The sequence below is a fragment of the Drosophila subobscura genome, chromosome J, assembly GCF_008121235.1.
Source record: "Drosophila subobscura isolate 14011-0131.10 chromosome J, UCBerk_Dsub_1.0, whole genome shotgun sequence".
In the NCBI taxonomy this organism is placed as follows: Eukaryota; Metazoa; Arthropoda; class Insecta; order Diptera; family Drosophilidae; genus Drosophila; species Drosophila subobscura.
This window is the reverse complement of record NC_048532.1, coordinates 9,884,161-9,900,809: the sequence shown is the minus strand read 5'-3', so window position 1 is coordinate 9,900,809 and position 16,649 is coordinate 9,884,161. Positions and strand designations below refer to the sequence as shown.

Below are 16,649 nucleotides of genomic sequence, written 5' to 3'. Positions count from 1 at the left end.
GCATGGGATTTTTGTTTTAAAATTGCATTTATTCATACACAATTACATTTATATGGATGTGTTTACATATATAGTTATGCATTGCCAATCTTTGTTGTTTTCCCGGCTTACAGAACTTACAAAACTAATAAAAAAAGCGAAGAAACGAAAAATCTGCCGGCAAATCGGGTTCGGCCTTGACGTCACGCTAACTTTGACTCATCGTTATTACTGTATTATCGGATATATAGTCTGGGCTGTGGGTGTGTGTGTGTTGTGTGTGGGGTAAAAGCTTTATCGCGTCTCGTCTCGAAACTGTACAGAAACTCAACTGATAAGCGACTTGGGAACGTGCACAGATAAATACTCTTGGACTGGACATATACTGGGATCGCGGTAAACTGTTACCTCAACGCCCATTCCAATAGCAAACGTGTCCGTTTTCGAATGCCAGATTAATGCGCGGATGTGGCAGTGGCCGTGCCGCCTGCAGCGGCTCCAGCAGCTGCTGTGGCGTCGCTGTATCCTCCTCAAAGTACAGGCACTGCCGCACAAACTCGAGGAAGAGCGCGCGGGTTTGCTGCGCAGAGGCGGAGAGGGCCTCGAGGTTCGAGTCGCTGCACAGCCCGTGCACGAGATGCTCGCAGATCCGCGTGTTGGTGTCCACATCGAAGAGTGGGACTCCAAAATTCACATCCAGGAGGGTCCACTCTTCGGTGTTGGCTTCTGGCTCGCCAGCGCCTTCCTCCAGGGGTATCTCCACGGAGCTTTGGGAGAGCAAATCAGCGCGAGTCTGACTGCATTTGGCCAGCTCGCTGGCCAGCACTTGGCTGCAGTCGGGCGACGTAAACTCATTGGCTGGTCCATGCTCCGGCGTGGCTGCAAAATGATTCTCGTCGGGCGACTTCAGCTGATAGCTGGTCAGCTCTGTGGCGGGTGTGGTCGCCTCACTGTTTGGCACTGGATTGCTGAGCTTGTTGGCTGGCAGCGAGGAGCGTTTACGCTGCGGCGGCTTCAGCCTCACCTGCAGCTCGTACTCCTCGCAGCCGAGATCGGGCACGCCCGTGTTCAGGAATGTGATGTAGCCGCACTGCTGGCGCAGATCCAGCAGCGCGTTCAGCTTCTGCACGGCCCTGTGTGCCGCCCACTTGACTTCCCGCCCATCTGTGGGCTGGAATGGAAATGATTCGTAGTGCAGGGCGCCGGCAGAGCGGATGCCATAGCCTTGCAGCAGCACGCAGCCGTTCTTCAGCTGCTCATTTAGGTTGCGAAAGCTCTCGGAGTTGAGCACATAAGCGTCTGAGTGCAGAATGTTGACCAGCAGCTTGCCATAGCCCAGAAAGAGGCGCGGGAGGGACTTCAACACAGTGCCGCGGCACAGCAGCAAGCTGGGCGGACCATAGCCTGGGAATTAAGAGTTCATTAAAGCCAATCAATTGGTTGTTGCACGTGCCCCACCTGTGATATGGTTGAAGAACAACTTGCACCACATGGGCGCCACATCGGAGCTGCGCAGAAATTGCCCAAAAAATGGAATGCTAAATGTGTGACTCAGCGCGGCCGTCAGCGGTGAGGCGGAAATGATAAACTTGTACTTCTTCTCCAGCACACGATCGCGCGTCTGTCTGTCCAAGCCCTCCAGGCACTCGAGTCGCAGCAGGTCCAGTCCACCCGGCAGCAAATGGCGCAGCGAGCAGATGGTTGAGCGTAGGATCACGGCATGCGCAAAGTACCTGGAGACATCGCCCTCACCCTCCGCATCCAGCAGCGAGACTTGCTCCAGTTCGGTCAGAAAGCTGTCCATGCTCTCCTCGCAGAGCTTGCCCACCTCGAACATGGTCACCGCGTGGTTCTTCAGCCCCGGCGACAGGTTGCCCATCATCAGAAAGGCGGTGAGCGTGGAGTCAAAGAGGAAACCCACGCGCTTGCCGCTCTTGGGCGGCGCCACTGGGGCTGCTGTCTTGGAATGTGTTTTTGTGGTGCGTTCGCTGACATCCTCCAGCTCGGAGCTGAGCTCTTGCTCGTCGGGGCCCGTGGGCGTGGTGTTCAAGTTGGCAAAACTAAAGTCGCTCGTGTTGCCATCCGAGGAGAGGTAACCAATGGAGCTGCTGTCCTTGTCCCGCGTCTTCGGGGACTTGGGACTCGGCTGCTCAAACTCAAAGCTGCTCGCATGCAGATTGTAGTTCAGTGGCGTTATTTGCGGCGTCTCTGGCTGCTGCTGCAGATTGTAACCCTCCCAGCTGGGGTGATTTGGCTGCTGCTGCTCCTGCTCCTGCTCCTGCTTGCGATGTGCAAATCCCAGTCGACAGATAAAGGAAATCGCCTGCTTCACGCAGTCCAGCTCCAGCTGCAGCATGTGCGCCAGCTCAGCGATGGTCATGTGCTCGTCCGCGCTCACAAAGATCTTGTACAGCAGATTCTCAAAGTAGTCCCCGCTGACACGATTCATGACAAAGTTGCGCAAGGGAGGAATGGAAATGCGATCCTCGCCGCAGATGGGAACGTCCAAGTAGATGAGTCCCTTGCGGTAGAGACTGTGCACCACATTGTAGTCGCATTTGCCCGCTGGCTGGGCACCAAAATCGATCAGATCATCGAGCAGGCTGCGCTCCGGCGGGCTGACGTAGCGTATGTCCGACTCCAGCACGTAGCCAATGTCGAGGCGCCACCAGGGCTCGATGTGCACCAGCACGGGAAAGCGTGGCAGAAAGTCCTGCGGATTGGGCTTGGCGCTGAACAGCAGCGTGCGTGTGGTGTGTGTCTTGAGGTCGCTAATCAGCGCCAGATACTCGTTCCGGCCAATGCCCAGCACGCGCAGACAGTCGGCGGCCGTGAAGTTGGGCAGCGTGTCGTAGCTTTTGTCGCTGCGCAGCAGCTGGCTGAGCACATCCAGATAGTAGTTGAAGGGCGTCACACGCAGTCCCTTGGTCACAATGTCCGCCAGGTGGTAGGGGAAGACCCCAGCCCGTTGATGTTCTTCTGGATGAGCAGCTCGTAGTAGCGCTGCTCCTGGCGGAACACCTTCGAGGCCAGGTTGCCGCGATAGCGCAGCTGATTCTTCAGGCTGTAGTTGAACACAAACTTCTCGTAGTCGCGCTGATTGTTGTGCAGCACGGATCTCAGGTGTACGGGCAGCTGCTGCCATGACACATTTCCACGCACGCACAGCTGCAGTTGGGCCTGGCAATTGCTGTTGCTGCTGCTGCCTCCTCCCCCACCATTGGCACCCATCTCGTCTTTCTCCGTCATCTTGTGTGGATTAAGTCATTCCATGGCAAAACACTTAACAATTCTCGTCACTGGGGGTGGTACTCTCTGCTTTTCGTCGCTTTTCCTTGCTTTCCGTTGCGTTTTATTTTTTATTTTTTTTAGTAGTAAGAAGAAGAAGAAACCCGACAGCTGATAAAAACCGTCTGACTGCGGTGTTTGGCAACACTTGCCGATAGGTCGATACAGGCGAATTTGTGTGTGGAAAACTATAATTTTGAGGGTAGTCTCTTTTTAATATTTCAAAATTTATAATAATACAATGCTGTTTTGATACACTCGCATAATTTGTGCATGTAAATAATATATTTCCTCAATCGATAACTAAGTGCTGCCTGCTACTCCCCATCGGCAAAGCCATATTCGATAAGTCGATAGTCTTGGCGGGCGACTGCCTTCTGCGTTTTGCAACACAGCTGCACGCGTTGTGAAACACTTGTCGCTGATGATTTTCAATATTGCTTCTTGGCCCCAGCGACTTATAAACACACTTTTGTCTTTCAGTTAAAAGTCAAAATTCGTTGACTTATTTATGTTGTGAAAAGTGAGAACTGTGAAAAGAGGCACAACAGGTAATTTTCCAATGCCCCGCAAGCCGAGGCAGCGTGTCGGGAACGAGGTCAAAGCAAACAATTCGAGCAGAGCAGCAGCGAGCGGAGGACAGGGACCTCAGCATCGATTTTTTTGCACCCTTTTTTGTGCATAATTTCGCATAGCATTTTAGCACACAAAGGAGACGTCGCGCAGGTAGCACGCAACCCAAAGAAGAGTTCACAGAAACGAAACGAAACGTAGGAAATATTTAGTGGAACGTTCAGCCGAATCGCAGAATGAGCGGCGGCAGTGGGGAGGAACGCGAACAGCAACGGCAAACTTCGCCGTTGCCAGGCGTCTCAAGGTGAGTTGTGTGCGATGCGACCATGCCAGACCCCATTTGACTGTTCAATTTCCTCTTTGTCTGTCGTCTGTCGTTTGCAGCAGCGCATCGACATCGGCCTCGACGGGGCCCGGTGGGCGGGCCACACCGGAGATGAAACGCTCGACAGTGCGCAGCCTCATTCAGCGTTATTTCCACCAGTTGCAGTCCGGATGCGGCAATGCGGCCTGCACCAATGCTAACTGTGCATCCAGCGGCAAGGTGGCACCCATGACACCCAACGAGGTGGCAGCACGGGCACTACAGTTATTCTCACAGGACGCACAGCTGTGCGAGAACCTGGGACAAGCGGAGGCTGAAGCGTCACCCTCGGTGGCGCCCGTGTCTGTCATCAGGTAGGATCCTCACATTTAGTCGCTTGTTCCACCTAATCCGTTCCTCACCCGACAGCACTCTCGATATCGACATGCTTTCGCCCAACGATAGCAGTAGCAGCAGCAGCAACAGCAGCAGCAGCAGTAGCAACAGCTCCACCAGCACCATTACCTCCGCCAGCACCACAACAACAACCAGCACACAATCGCAGAGCGTGCCGGCTCCAAAATCGGTTTCAGTTCCCGGTGCAAGTGCAAGTCCAAGCGCGAGAGCAACGCCACCTGCAGCCGCACCCATCTCCACCTCCTCCGCCTCCTCGTCTGGCGCGTGCACAACAAATCTTTCAGCAGTCAAGTCGCTGGAGGCCAGCTGTCTGATATCGCTGTACGAGGAGTGCGTGAAGAAGGACAGCTACGACAAGCTCTACCAGGCCGTGGGGGATGTCTTCTCGTGCGTGGAACGACTCAGCAGAAGCTTTGTGCGTACTCCCGACGCTGAAGAGGAGGAGGAGCCGCCAGCAGCTAGCCAGCCGCTCTTCCCAGCCAAGCCTGCGGAGCCCCTAAACAAAGAGCAGCTGCGCACACTGGAGGGCGAGCACGACAAGGATGAGGACAGCACACAGCAGGCAGGCGCAGTGGCAAGCACAGACACAGCAGCAGCAGCAGCCGCAGCGGTGGAGCCAGAAGTGGAAAATGACGATGATGCCGGGCCGGAGGATGTCGACGACGAGGATGTGCCCATGGAGCCAGCACCCAAATGTGAGGCAAAAGCAGAGCCGGTGGATCCGTCGATGAGCAGCGACACGCTGGTGGACTTTGAGGGACTGCGACGCGTGCAGCGGCTGCTGTTTGCCTCCAAATCGCGCACAGTCACGGACAAACTGACCAGCAGCGTCATCCAACTGGCCGATTGGATTCACTACATGCGGCGCTACACACCAGACTGGGAGAAGGTTGTCCATTGTTTGGTTATTTGCTTTGATTTGGCCACAAATAGTGAGTAAAAGGCAACCCTTCCTAGGTGCACTTTCCATTGATTTTCCTCCATTTCTGCGCAGCCAACAACATGGACTATCTGGATCGTGTGCTGCCCAAGCTGTGTCTTGCCGCCGCCTCCATGTCCGTCAAGGCGCAGGCGCGTTTGGCACGCATTTGGGCAGCGCATTGCTCGGATCAGCTGCAAACGTTGGTCTCCTCCTGCCAGCAGCAGATTACGCTGCAGGTGCTGCTGGACGAGGAGTCTGTGCGCGAGAATGAGCACATTAAATGCGTGACCAAAGTGCTGAAGGTAAGACCACAGGCTCCCTGCCACTTCCCTTTGCTCTTTGCTCACTCCCTTCCCTTTTTGCAGATTGTTTTCTATGCCAACATTTTGGCCAGCGAACTGGAGCGTCCCTCGTGTCGTGTCTCAGCGGATGAACTGGCGGAGTGTGCTGCCAGCACTTCAGCGGATGGTGTGCCCCCGGAGGAGGATCTCTTTCTGTACAATCAGGTGATGCATCCGCACATGCCCAAGTTCGCGGAGGATCAAATGGAGAAGGCGCTCAAGGTCTCCGCCATCGATTGCCGCAAGCCGCTGGTGCCGCTCGAGGAGTTCTACAATGAGGCGCTCAGCGAGAACATACAAATGCATCACGACTACCTCTCGTACAAGTCGCTGGCCATGGAGAGCGAGGTGGGCTCCAGCCACAGCACCTACTTCTCCTTCATGCTGTACGCGTTTATACTGACGCCCGCGACCAAGGTGGATGCGCTGTACTACGACAGTCGAATGCGCATGTACAGCGAACGCTACTCCACGCTCTATTCGATCATCAATAACTTTGGCCAGGACGGGCAGGATGCCCAGCATCGGCCGGATCTCAAGCTGACAGTGCGTCGCGATCAGCTTATAAACGATGCGCTTGTGGGGGTGAGCATTAAGCAGGGAGATTCCTCTGGCAAAAGAAACTTGAACTTTTGTTTCTGTTTTTGCAGCTGGAACTGGTTGCCATGAGCAATCCCAAGGATCTCAAGAAGCAGCTTGTGGTGGAGTTTGTCGGTGAGCAGGGCATCGACGAGGGCGGCGTATCCAAAGAGTTCTTTCAACTGATTGTTGAGGAAATATTTAATCCAGCTTTTGGCATGTTTGTGCAGCAAGAGGAGACCAATAATATGTGGTAAGTGCGCCCAAAACCGTTCCTGCTAGACGTTCCTCTCTTACCTTCCTTTATGTTGACAGGTTCAATGCCACGCCCTTCGAAAATGGCGCGCAATTCACGCTCATTGGCATCATCATTGGACTAGCCATTTACAACAACGTCATTCTGGCTGTGAACTTCCCCATGGTCGTGTATCGTAAGCTGCTGGGCTATCGAGGCACCTTCTGCGATCTGCGCGACTACAGTCCCACGCTGTACACGAGCCTCAAGTCCATGCTGGACTTTGAGGGGCAGAACATGGAGGAGGCTTTCGATCAGACGTTTAAGATCAGCTACAGCAATGTCTTCGGGGAGATGGTCGAACACGAGCTGGTGCCGCATGGCCAGGAGGTGCTTGTGGGGCAGCACAACAAGCAGCTGTTTGTGGACCTCTACGCGGACTTTCTGCTCAACAAGAACATTCAGCAGCAGTTTAATTCCTTCCGCAAGGGCTTCGAAATGGTCACCGATGAGTCGCCGCTGAAGCTGCTCTTCCGTCCCGAGGAGATCGAGATGCTGGTCTGCGGCAGTCGCGTGAGTAAAAAGGGAATGAAAGAGATGATAAATGGGCAGCAATAATGATCTCTACTTTGCAGGAATTCGATTTTGTGGAGCTGGAACACTCCACGGAGTACGAGGGCGGCTACACGGAGGAGACGCAAATAATTCAAGACTTTTGGAAAATTGTGCACGCCATGCCGAACGAGTCGAAGCGCAAGTTGCTCGAATTCACCACTGGATCGGCGCGTGTGCCCGTCGGTGGACTCAAGTGTCTGCGGCTGTTGATCACGCGGCATGGGCCGGACAGCGATCGGCTGCCCACGTCGCACACCTGCTTCAATGTGCTGCTGCTGCCGGAGTACAGCAGCAAGGAGAAGCTGGAGGAGCGCCTGCTGAAGGCAATCAACTACTCGAAGGGCTTCGGCATGCTGTAGGCAGTGGGACCACAGGACAGTCTGGGAACCAATTGCATCGTAACTGATACCACCTCTCTAGGAATGAAGGAACGAAGGTCGACGACGATGGATGATTATTTTGGGTTATTGTTTATCTTTTTTGTTTGGGTTATGCCATTTATTTTTGATACAACCTGTTCAAATGAGACAATATACCATACATATATGCTCAATTTCTGGCGCGATGGCAAGCAAACAACATAAAAAGAAGAATAATGATGAACGGACACGACTTTCACGACTAAACTCTCGAGAAACTCTCTCCCCACTAGCATTCTGTTTTTTTGTGTTTTGTCGCTCAGTTAATTGTAAATATATATAAATATATATTCTAATATATGTACTATAGCATATAGTGTGTGTGTATTGTCACCCATGTAATTATATATATACTATATTTATGTCGCCAAGCACTGAAGATTTAACTAATAAATTTAAAGTGCGAGCCAAAAGAAATAGTCTAAAAACGAACCAACTGGTTACAATTTGTGTGGTTTGAGAGTTATTATATAATTATTACTAACAAATAAGGTGCACAGCCAACAGACAATTGATCCATCAAGCATATAAAATTATAGTTTGAATGTCGAGAGTCAAAATTAACTAATAATAATACATGGAACATCAAAATCGAGGAATACAATTTAGGATTCGGTATATTTAAGGTATATTTACAAAGTGATTGGTATATTTTGGTATATCATGTGGCTCATGCGGTATATGTTATCGGTAAATCCACTGTCGCTGGCATCGGATCCAGTGGGACGCGATTTGGTGGTTTCATTCGGCTTTCCCCAAGAACTTGGGGCTCGTTCTTACACTTTGAAATCTAGTGCACTCGAAGGAACATGCAACAATTATAACGCAAAGTGCTCCCCAACTCAAAAGTGCCTAACAAATTAATTACGCGCGCGTGTGGAAAAGTGTGTCTTTGTGTGTGTGAACAGAACAGTAAATTTCAGCATAATGCAAAAACAACAAGAGCGCACATTGTTGTTGCGCCTTGCAGCGCTGCCCGTATTGTTTTTGCTTTTGGCGTCGCAAGGAGCCCACGCCGATGCAGTCGCAGCGCCAGATGCTGCAGCCGACGTCGCTGCAGCAGAGTCCAATTTGAATGGTTTGTTTTCTACTGCACCACCGCAATGAGTGAGAACATCTCTTGAATTAGTCGACATGGAAAATTATCTTGCATTCAAAGGCGGCCTGGCTTCCTCCATCCGCATCGCCATCTGTGATTTTGTTTATGTTCTCGGTCATTCCATCCTGCTGCCACTACCCTGTAGTTGCATGTGGTGTAGAACGGTATATTGTTTTGGTATTTCATTGAAATGAGAACTAGTCCTGGGCATACATTTGCATGAAGAGGAGGTATCTTAGGGTCGACTTCTGCTTGTGTTTTTCATTCCGTTTGATGTATGAGTCCGTTTACAGTGGAAATGAATAGAAGGCGCATCCCATCCCCCCACTGATTTGTACAAAAATAGCAGCAGATTCTAATAAAATTCAATTCAAACGCGTTCAACCCGTTAATGAAAGAAAATAAAACCAGTTAATTTTTGCCATAAAGAACAAAGACTTTGCAAACCAATATTTAATTTAAAATTAAATATATGTAGTTCTACTAATCCACATATTCATGTCTTCATCCCACAGATAAGGTCAAAGTATTCACAGTGGCCACTGAACCCACCGATGGCTATGCCCGCTATGTTCGTTCTGCACGCATCTACGACGTTCAGGTGAGATATTTCTCTACATTTTAAGGTATTATTTTAGCAGCTAATTTTGGCTAGATATTGGGTACTCTACAGTCAGTCTCATTTGCACATGATATCTAAAATCTTGGCATCGGTTTGCGGTTTCGCAAGAACCGTTATGCGAGCTAGCAGAAAGAAAAGAAGCGACAGATTAACAGTTAGTCCATAAAGATATTTTACGTGCGAATTAAAGGCTTGTTTATGGAGCAGTTTCTTATTTTAGAAATTTTTAAATTAGCAGTTCCTTTAGAAGTTTTGTAAGTTTAAGAATTCTGGGAGATTATCATTAAATAATTCATTGGGAGCTGACTTTTCAAAAGCAGAAAATCCTCGCAGTCATTAAAATTGATTATTATAGAATTAATTAAAACTGGGATTTCAGAGGACAAAGGCATTTGCGATTCATGTAGGACCACGCTTACACTTAATTCTGAACAGAAGAGATCCTTAAAACTATACCATCCCAAAAATTTAAATCTATTCCTTATAAATTTCATAATAATATCATAGCAATCGAAAGCATAAACCAAAATTCAATCTATAATAGATTTTGCGACCTATTCTTTCATATGCAAATGGGTGCTGATTGTTTTTATTGATGAATTTCTAATTTGACGACTGTCCAGCGGAATCTGTTGTTCAAAAAAACTTGTCTGAAAACCACAAACTATACTATATAGACTCGTATGTGTTGTATGCTTCCCTACATATGTGACAGATAAGGCGTCTGTGCTGTGCGTTCTTCCAAAGATCTCGAAGAATCGCCGGTTTGTCGGCCTGTGGCACACTTTCATAACTTTGTATTGTTTTATGTCTGTTCCTCTGTATGTGGGGTACAATGCTATAATATGCGGCCAAGCATCCGGCGCGGCATCTGATGTGTACCCCAGAGATTGGCTGGACATTGTGTGGGGCACGGGAAAGGGTACCGGCATCGGCCACATCTAGTGCACACATGTTGGAAATTCGTATTCGTTTTCGTATTAATCACGTAGTCCCGTCCCATTGCAGTTGCCGGGGGTTATTAGAACAGAGATACAGGTTCCATACGGTTTCTGGAACTTTCTTCCAATCATCTTCCACATACAGATGGGGGTTTGACTTTTGCTTATCAGCGGATTTGCTCCCACTAACCGATGACAGTTTCTGTGTGCCAGAATTTTGTCAAGCCACTCGCTGAATGCTTTGCTATACGAAATATTCTGCTGATTAGCACGATCCTGATGCTCCCTTGCCTCCCATTTGTCTTGGATTTCGTTCGTTGTGTATTCGGAGAACTGTGTGAACTGAACCCCAAGCGATTGCAGAATGAATGGGAATTGGAGCTGGGGCTTTCGGTTTCACATATTCATTTGGTTCTTTGTGTTTTCTTTTACGAAAATAAGGGATAAATGCGGATTACTATCTGATTTTAATCAAGTTAACAGCAAGTTGCTGTCAGCAACAGATTCTATCTTTAATTGCCAATTTTTTTCTAAGGAACTACTTGGAAATGTTTTCAAATATATTGAGTAAGCAAATGAATAAAATGAAAGTACTCGGAGACCAATTAATGTATTGAGGTTATCTATAAAAGATCTAGCTATCAAAAAACAACCGGAAGTCTACAAAATTACAGAGATATTTCATGTTTAAGACTTATGAAACCCACTTAAGATTCGTTTACAAATATTTATAAATCTAATTAATTTACTTTCTCATATGTTAGGTCACAACATTGGGCCTGGGCGAGCAATGGAAGGGCGGCGATATGCAGAATCCTGGTGGCGGCTTCAAGATCAATCTACTGCGAAAGGCCATAGAGCCGCTGAAGGATGAACAAGATACAATCGTGCTCTTTACGGACAGGTAAGAATAACGCAGAAAAGATCAAAGCAGTAAAGAAACTGAAAGAGAACCCTTACTTTCCATAGCTACGATGTAATCATCACGGCCACTATAGAGGAAATTGTAGAGCTGTTCAAGGAATCCAAGGCCAAGCTGCTCTTCTCCGCCGAGAAGTACTGCTGGCCGGACAGCAGCCTGACCGATGCTTACCCCGAGGTGGAGGGCAATGCCTCGCGTTTCCTCAACTCTGGCGCCTTTATTGGCTATGCGCCGCAGGTGTTTTGCCCTGCTGAAGGAGGACATCAAGGACACCGATGACGATCAGCTGTACTACACGAAGGTGTTCCTGGACGAGGCTAGACGTGCCAAGCTGGGCATGAAGCTGGACACGCAGTCACGCCTGTTCCAGAACCTGCACGGTGCCAAGAACGATGTCAAGCTGAAGGTGGACATTGAGACCAATCAGGGCACGCTGCAGAACGTTAACTTTCTGACCACGCCCGCCATTGTCCATGGCAATGGACTGAGCAAGATCGAACTGAACGCCTATGGCAATTATCTGGCCAAAACATTCAATGGCTTCTGCACTATTTGTCAGGAATATCTCCTGGAATTGGATGTGAGTGTTGGCCATCCATCGTACAGCGTCGATTTAATTTTGGTTTCAATTTTCTTACAGGAAAAAGACTTGCCCGTCATCTCTCTATCTGTGATTGTGCCCATGGCCGTGCCCTTCTTTGATCAGTTCCTCGAGGGCATCGAGAAGATCAACTACCCCAAGCAGAATCTTCATTTGCTCATCTACAGCAGTGTGGAGCTGCATGATGCGGACATCAAGTCGTTTGTGAACAAGCATGGCGAGAAATATGCCAGCGCCAAGTACACTCTGTCCACGGATAAGCTGGATGAGCGTCAGGGCAGGCAGTTGGCTCTGTAAGTGATTAGGGGAACATTTATTTGAATGGAGATGCTATATTTGGTTGATTGTCTTATGGTTTGTGTGCTGCTAAAGCTAGAGAAGATTGTATTCCTGGTGTGAAACACTCAGTGGAGTGTTCTTCATTTAGAGGAATGACTTAAGATCTGAGAGAGCTTTAAGCAGGGAAAAATTTACAAAATCCTCAAATTTTCAACGAGGCGCTTCTGCCTAAGGTCCGTTACCCTTAAGGAACATTTCAGTTAAAAATTTGTGATGTATATCCTCAAATCAGGCACAGAATCATCCCAAAGATAAAGCCCTTCAGTTCCCTAAAGTTCTTCAATATTTAATATGTTTTCTTTGTTATTCCAGCGACCAAGCCAAGCTACGCAAGAGCGACTACATTTTCTTCATCGATGGAGATGCGCATATCGATGATGGTGAAGTGCTACGCGAATTGCTGAAACTGAACAAGTATGTCCCTAGCCGAAACCTTACTGTAACCGAAACACTGATAACCCCTCCCTTTTGCAGGCAATTTGTGGCGCCGCTGTTTGCCAAGTATCACGAGCTGTGGAGCAACTTCTGGGGCGCGCTCTCCGAGGGCGGCTTCTATGCGCGGTCGCACGACTACGTGGACATTGTCAAGCGGGATCTGATGTAAGCATAAAAAGACAATTGCTTATGCATTAGGTGGAACAATTTTATTGCTTAAGCCTAGAGTGCCACGCCCCGAACTGCACGATCAGTCGAAGGCAATGGAGAAATCTGTTTTGAAGCTGCGCCGATCGATGGAGTACATGTTGTCGGCGGTGCACTCGTACAGCCCTGCGTCCATCTGTGTGGCTGGATCGATTTCGATCTTGGACTTTACCCTGTCATCGCCAATGGTCCACTCGTGGACGTGCATGTACAGATGCTGATAGATCTCCGCACCGTCCTTGTACCAGGTGATGTGTGGCCGCGGATTGCCCTTGGCCACACACAGGAAGGCGATCTTGTGGCCCAGCACGTACTCCAGATCAAAGTGTGAGGCCTGCAGGATTTTGGCACCCTGTGGGGGGATCCCAAATTCGATTTGGGTTCATATTTCACCATTTAAAACTTGCTCAACTCACATTGTTATTGTTGTAGTACTGATCGGATTCGGGATCGCGATATTTGCCTGTGATGGGCAGGCCGATCTGCACCCTCGACTTGGTGCGTCCGCGACCACGGGCACGACGCGCCTCACACACGGGTCCAGTGGCCAGCATGAGCAGGCCCAGGCCAAGGCAGATGATCAGGCATTTGACCTGCATTGCTATGAGTGTGTGCGGTGTGTGTAATGTGTGTTGTGTGTGTTTGCTCTGTGGCTCCGTCCGACGGTACTGTGCGAATCTCGTCTGCTTGGCGACTGAACCACGCTGCGGTGTGCCCTGCTCGATGCCTCGATTTGCACCCCCACGTAATTTGCCACAATTGGCGTCCGTCGCCATATAATCCCATGCACCGAGCCAGTGGGAGAGCGAGAGCTCTTCCAAATGGATTTTTGGATGGTTCCTCATCTCTGCACACACTCAATTTCATGGCTTGATTTGATTTGATTTGAATGTTTGTTCGGCTCGCAAAAGCAGGAGGCACTCTGTGCACCCCTTTTCCTGATAGTTTCAGCATGGGCACAGTGGGGCAAGGGTACAGTGAAAGGGAAATTATTTTATGGGAGAAGGTTTTCCTATTTCTAATTTTAGTTTTGGGAAAAATGCAAGAATTATTTTGATTTAATTTGTGCACACTTATTGCTAGCCTTCGACCCACTGTGCCCTTGTGTTGTTGACATTTCAAAGCCACCACTGTATGTGGTTTGCTTTCACACATTTTAATAAAATAAATGCAAAAAAATCATTTAAATTAGGTAATTGAGCCAATTTGTCGGCCATGCACCAACACAAATGCAATCCAAAACAACACACACACACACACACACAGACATGAGAGGCATAAGGTCGAATTGAAATTTCCATAAAATGAGACGCAGAAAAGTATTTTTATACATTTTTATATTATTTATTATTAACTTTAGCTTTACATCCAAGTGATCCAAAGTTTAGGTTTGATTTTACTGCGCTAAAAGTTAACCATTACATAGTCCGTGCGAAAGCCACGACGATCGATGGCATAGATATTGTCCGCTTGGCATTCGTAGTAGCCTGAAATTTTGTGTAAAAGTATGCATTAATATTACCTATTTCTCCGTAAGTTCCCTGGCGTTCCCTGACTTACCCGCATCCATTTGTGTCGTGGGATCTATTTCCATTTTGCTCTTGATAATATCCGTCTCTATATGGGACTCGTGCACCTAAAAACATAACATAAAAAAGAGTGTCAGTTAAGTGATCGCTAAGAGTAAGTTTTGGTTTACCTGAAAGAAGCGATGCTGATAGAGTTCAGCGCCATCCTTGAACCAGGTGATGGTGGGCCTTGGGTTACCTAAAACAGATGCAACTATAAACACTTTTCTGAGCAGAAATCCCTTTCCAACTCACCTTGTGCCATGCAGAAAAAGGTGATCTTGCGTCCCAGCGTATAGTCCAACTCAAAATGCGAGGACTTGATTATCTTGGCACCCTATAAATGGCAGAAAATTTAATTTAAAACTCTAACAAACGTTGTCAACACTCACATTCTCATGATCGTAGTAGCTGACTGCATCCTGGGAGAGGTGCTGAATGACCACGGGCTTCTTGCCCGTATAGTTGCGACGCAAAACATTTCTGCCGCCCGTGCTTCCTGATAAATAAGCAAATACTTGAGTAACCAGTAGATAGAGGGATTTATTCACTCACTTTGAGCAGCCACACGGCCAAGATCGCTGAGCAGCAGCAGCAGGCAGAGGCCGAGGAGAGCAAATTGTTTGAGATTCCAGCTCCAGAGGCTACAGAGACTGGTCATTGTCGAGCCGTGTGTGATGCCGATCGACGATCGTCAACGAGGAATGTTGTTTTGATACTGCGCTCTGCATCTGCACGGCATATTATCCACTCCACTCCCGAACCCACTCATGCCTCACCCTTGTCCCCCCTTGGTTCGGGGACTTATTTGATTGAATTACCCGTAAAATGGAGGGGATCGCCACTTTCCATTTCGCAACTTTGTTGCAGAATTCACTGCGCAGTGATTTTTGTTCCTCTCTCTCTCGACTTATTCATCAGTTCTCTATCGTTCTCTTCCATTCTCCAACAGCGGCATGTTCAACGTGCCACATGTGACGAGCATTTATCTGGTGAAGAGCAGCGCTTTCGATGTCCTCAGCTTCCAGCACAGCGAATACGACCCCGATATGGCCATGTGCGCATCACTACGAAATGCGGTAAGTAAACAATAAACGAAGCAAAAAACTATAATCCAAATTGTGGCTTTGTTTTTTCCAGGGTGTATTCATGTTCATTAGCAATCAGCGCTACTTTGGACACTTGGTTAATGCCGATAGCTTTGATACTAAGGTGACACGTCCCGACTTTTATACGCTGTTCAGCAATCGGTATGACTGGACCGAGAAGTACATTCATCCGAACTACTCGGCGCAGTTGAATGCCACTGTGATTGAGCAGCCGTGTCCGGATGTTTACTGGATGGCGATCGTCACGGATGCCTTCTGTGATGATCTGGTTGCCATTATGGAGGCACATGGCACCTGGTCGGATGGCAGCAACAATGACAACCGCCTGGAGGGTGGCTACGAGGCAGTGCCCACGCGCGACATTCACATGAAGCAGGTGGGCCTCGAGGTGCTGTACCTAAAGTTCCTGGAGCTGTTTGTGCGTCCCCTGCAGGAGCGCGTCTTTACCGGCTACTATCATAATGTGAGTTCATTTAAAACTTCCTAGAGATCGGTTTGTTAATGTTTCATCCATCCACAGCCTCCTCGTGCCTTGATGAACTTTATGGTGCGCTATCGGCCCGATGAGCAGCCTTCGCTGCGGCCCCATCATGACGCCTCGACCTACACCATCAACATTGCCATGAATCAGAAGGGCACCGACTACGAGGGCGGTGGTTGCCGCTTCTTGCGCTACAACTGCTCCGTCACGGAGACAAAGAAGGGCTGGATGCTGATGCATCCTGGCCGACTGACCCACTATCATGAGGGTCTGTTGGTGACCAAAGGCACACGCTATATCATGATCTCCTTCATTGATCCGTAGACGCAGAAGAGATTCGAATGGGCAATTAATGGTTACTATATACGCATCATAACTGCCATATCGGCCACTCCAAAGAATTGTATCCTATGCCCAAAAAACAAAACCCGATCAAATCTAGTTAAAGTCCCAGTAGAAGAAGTTGGGGGTTTTTCGGCCAGTCTGATGATTTTTGATGATTTTACATACCCAACTACTTTGAGACCGATAGCTTTAGAGTCCCTAAAAAGAATCTGTTTAAGCCCTAAGTTAAATGTAAGTTTTTTTATAACGTATTCAACGTGTTCTGCAATCAAATAAATGCAATTATTAAACAATTTACACTTTATTTG

General features: G+C 48.6%; 5 protein-coding genes across 7 annotated transcripts; 2 read left to right on the top strand and 3 right to left on the bottom strand.

Annotated features, from left to right (window-relative positions):
* Positions 1–55: 55 nt before the first annotated feature.
* Positions 56–3,401, bottom strand: LOC117895414 (protein FAM91A1). Its single transcript, XM_034803048.1, is given in 3 exon segments — positions 56–1,383; positions 1,438–2,937; positions 2,940–3,401. Coding segments are annotated over 3 exon segments (2,784 nt in total). The 5' UTR covers positions 3,229–3,401; the 3' UTR covers positions 56–388.
* Positions 3,402–3,696: 295 nt separating this feature from the next.
* LOC117895413 (ubiquitin-protein ligase E3A) lies at positions 3,697–7,903 on the top strand. Of its 3 annotated transcripts, none has more exons than XM_034803046.1 (8): positions 3,697–4,144; positions 4,228–4,518; positions 4,574–5,493; positions 5,556–5,785; positions 5,849–6,409; positions 6,475–6,656; positions 6,719–7,211; positions 7,274–7,903. In XM_034803046.1, exons 1-8 carry the CDS (start codon positions 4,077–4,079, stop codon positions 7,610–7,612), a joined length of 3,084 nt encoding a protein of 1,027 aa, XP_034658937.1. In that variant the 5' UTR covers positions 3,697–4,076; the 3' UTR covers positions 7,613–7,903. The 3 variants fall into 3 exon arrangements, with proteins under 3 accessions (XP_034658937.1, XP_034658938.1, XP_034658936.1); XM_034803047.1 differs by having other exon boundaries at positions 4,225–4,518; positions 4,610–5,493; XM_034803045.1 differs by having other exon boundaries at positions 4,225–4,518.
* Positions 7,904–8,374: 471 nt separating this feature from the next.
* Positions 8,375–16,638, top strand: LOC117893752 (procollagen-lysine,2-oxoglutarate 5-dioxygenase). The gene is given in 11 exon segments (XM_034800486.1): positions 8,375–8,750; positions 9,287–9,372; positions 11,099–11,238; positions 11,304–11,496; positions 11,498–11,836; positions 11,897–12,150; positions 12,509–12,610; positions 12,671–12,796; positions 15,359–15,485; positions 15,547–15,978; positions 16,036–16,638. Coding segments are annotated over 11 exon segments (2,235 nt in total). The 5' UTR covers positions 8,375–8,599; the 3' UTR covers positions 16,321–16,638.
* On the bottom strand, positions 12,819–13,547 carry LOC117893753 (immunoglobulin domain-containing protein oig-4). The gene is made up of 2 exons (XM_034800487.1): positions 13,255–13,547; positions 12,819–13,190 (listed from the first exon to the last, which is right to left on the bottom strand). The coding sequence occupies exons 1-2, from the start codon at positions 13,435–13,437 to the stop codon at positions 12,882–12,884; spliced, it is 492 nt and encodes a 163-aa protein (XP_034656378.1). The 5' UTR covers positions 13,438–13,547; the 3' UTR covers positions 12,819–12,881.
* Positions 14,183–15,138, bottom strand: LOC117893754 (immunoglobulin domain-containing protein oig-4). Its single transcript, XM_034800488.1, has 6 exons — positions 14,962–15,138; positions 14,799–14,905; positions 14,662–14,743; positions 14,538–14,605; positions 14,399–14,474; positions 14,183–14,325 (listed from the first exon to the last, which is right to left on the bottom strand). The coding sequence occupies exons 1-6, from the start codon at positions 15,065–15,067 to the stop codon at positions 14,243–14,245; spliced, it is 522 nt and encodes a 173-aa protein (XP_034656379.1). The 5' UTR covers positions 15,068–15,138; the 3' UTR covers positions 14,183–14,242.
* Positions 16,639–16,649: the final 11 nt, after the last annotated feature.

What these genes read in the sequence shown, in the direction of transcription:
- LOC117895413 (XM_034803045.1), top strand. Translation starts at nt 4,077, where the DNA reads ATGAGCGGCGGCAGTGGGGAGGAACGCGAACAGCAACGGCAAACTTCG. An exon ending in GCGTGACCAAAGTGCTGAAG is followed by an intron (nt 5,786 to 5,848) that starts GTAAGACCACAG and finishes CCCTTTTTGCAG; the next exon opens with ATTGTTTTCTATGCCAACAT. An exon ending in TGCTGGTCTGCGGCAGTCGC is followed by an intron (nt 7,212 to 7,273) that starts GTGAGTAAAAAG and finishes TCTACTTTGCAG; the next exon opens with GAATTCGATTTTGTGGAGCT.
- LOC117893753 (XM_034800487.1), bottom strand. Translation starts at nt 13,437, where the DNA reads ATGCAGGTCAAATGCCTGATCATCTGCCTTGGCCTGGGCCTGCTCATG. An exon ending in AGTACTACAACAATAACAAT is followed by an intron (nt 13,191 to 13,254) that starts GTGAGTTGAGCA and finishes ATCCCCCCACAG; the next exon opens with GGTGCCAAAATCCTGCAGGC.
- LOC117893754 (XM_034800488.1), bottom strand. Translation starts at nt 15,067, where the DNA reads ATGACCAGTCTCTGTAGCCTCTGGAGCTGGAATCTCAAACAATTTGCT. An exon ending in TGGCCGTGTGGCTGCTCAAA is followed by an intron (nt 14,906 to 14,961) that starts GTGAGTGAATAA and finishes CTTATTTATCAG; the next exon opens with GAAGCACGGGCGGCAGAAAT. An exon ending in CTTTTTCTGCATGGCACAAG is followed by an intron (nt 14,606 to 14,661) that starts GTGAGTTGGAAA and finishes CATCTGTTTTAG; the next exon opens with GTAACCCAAGGCCCACCATC.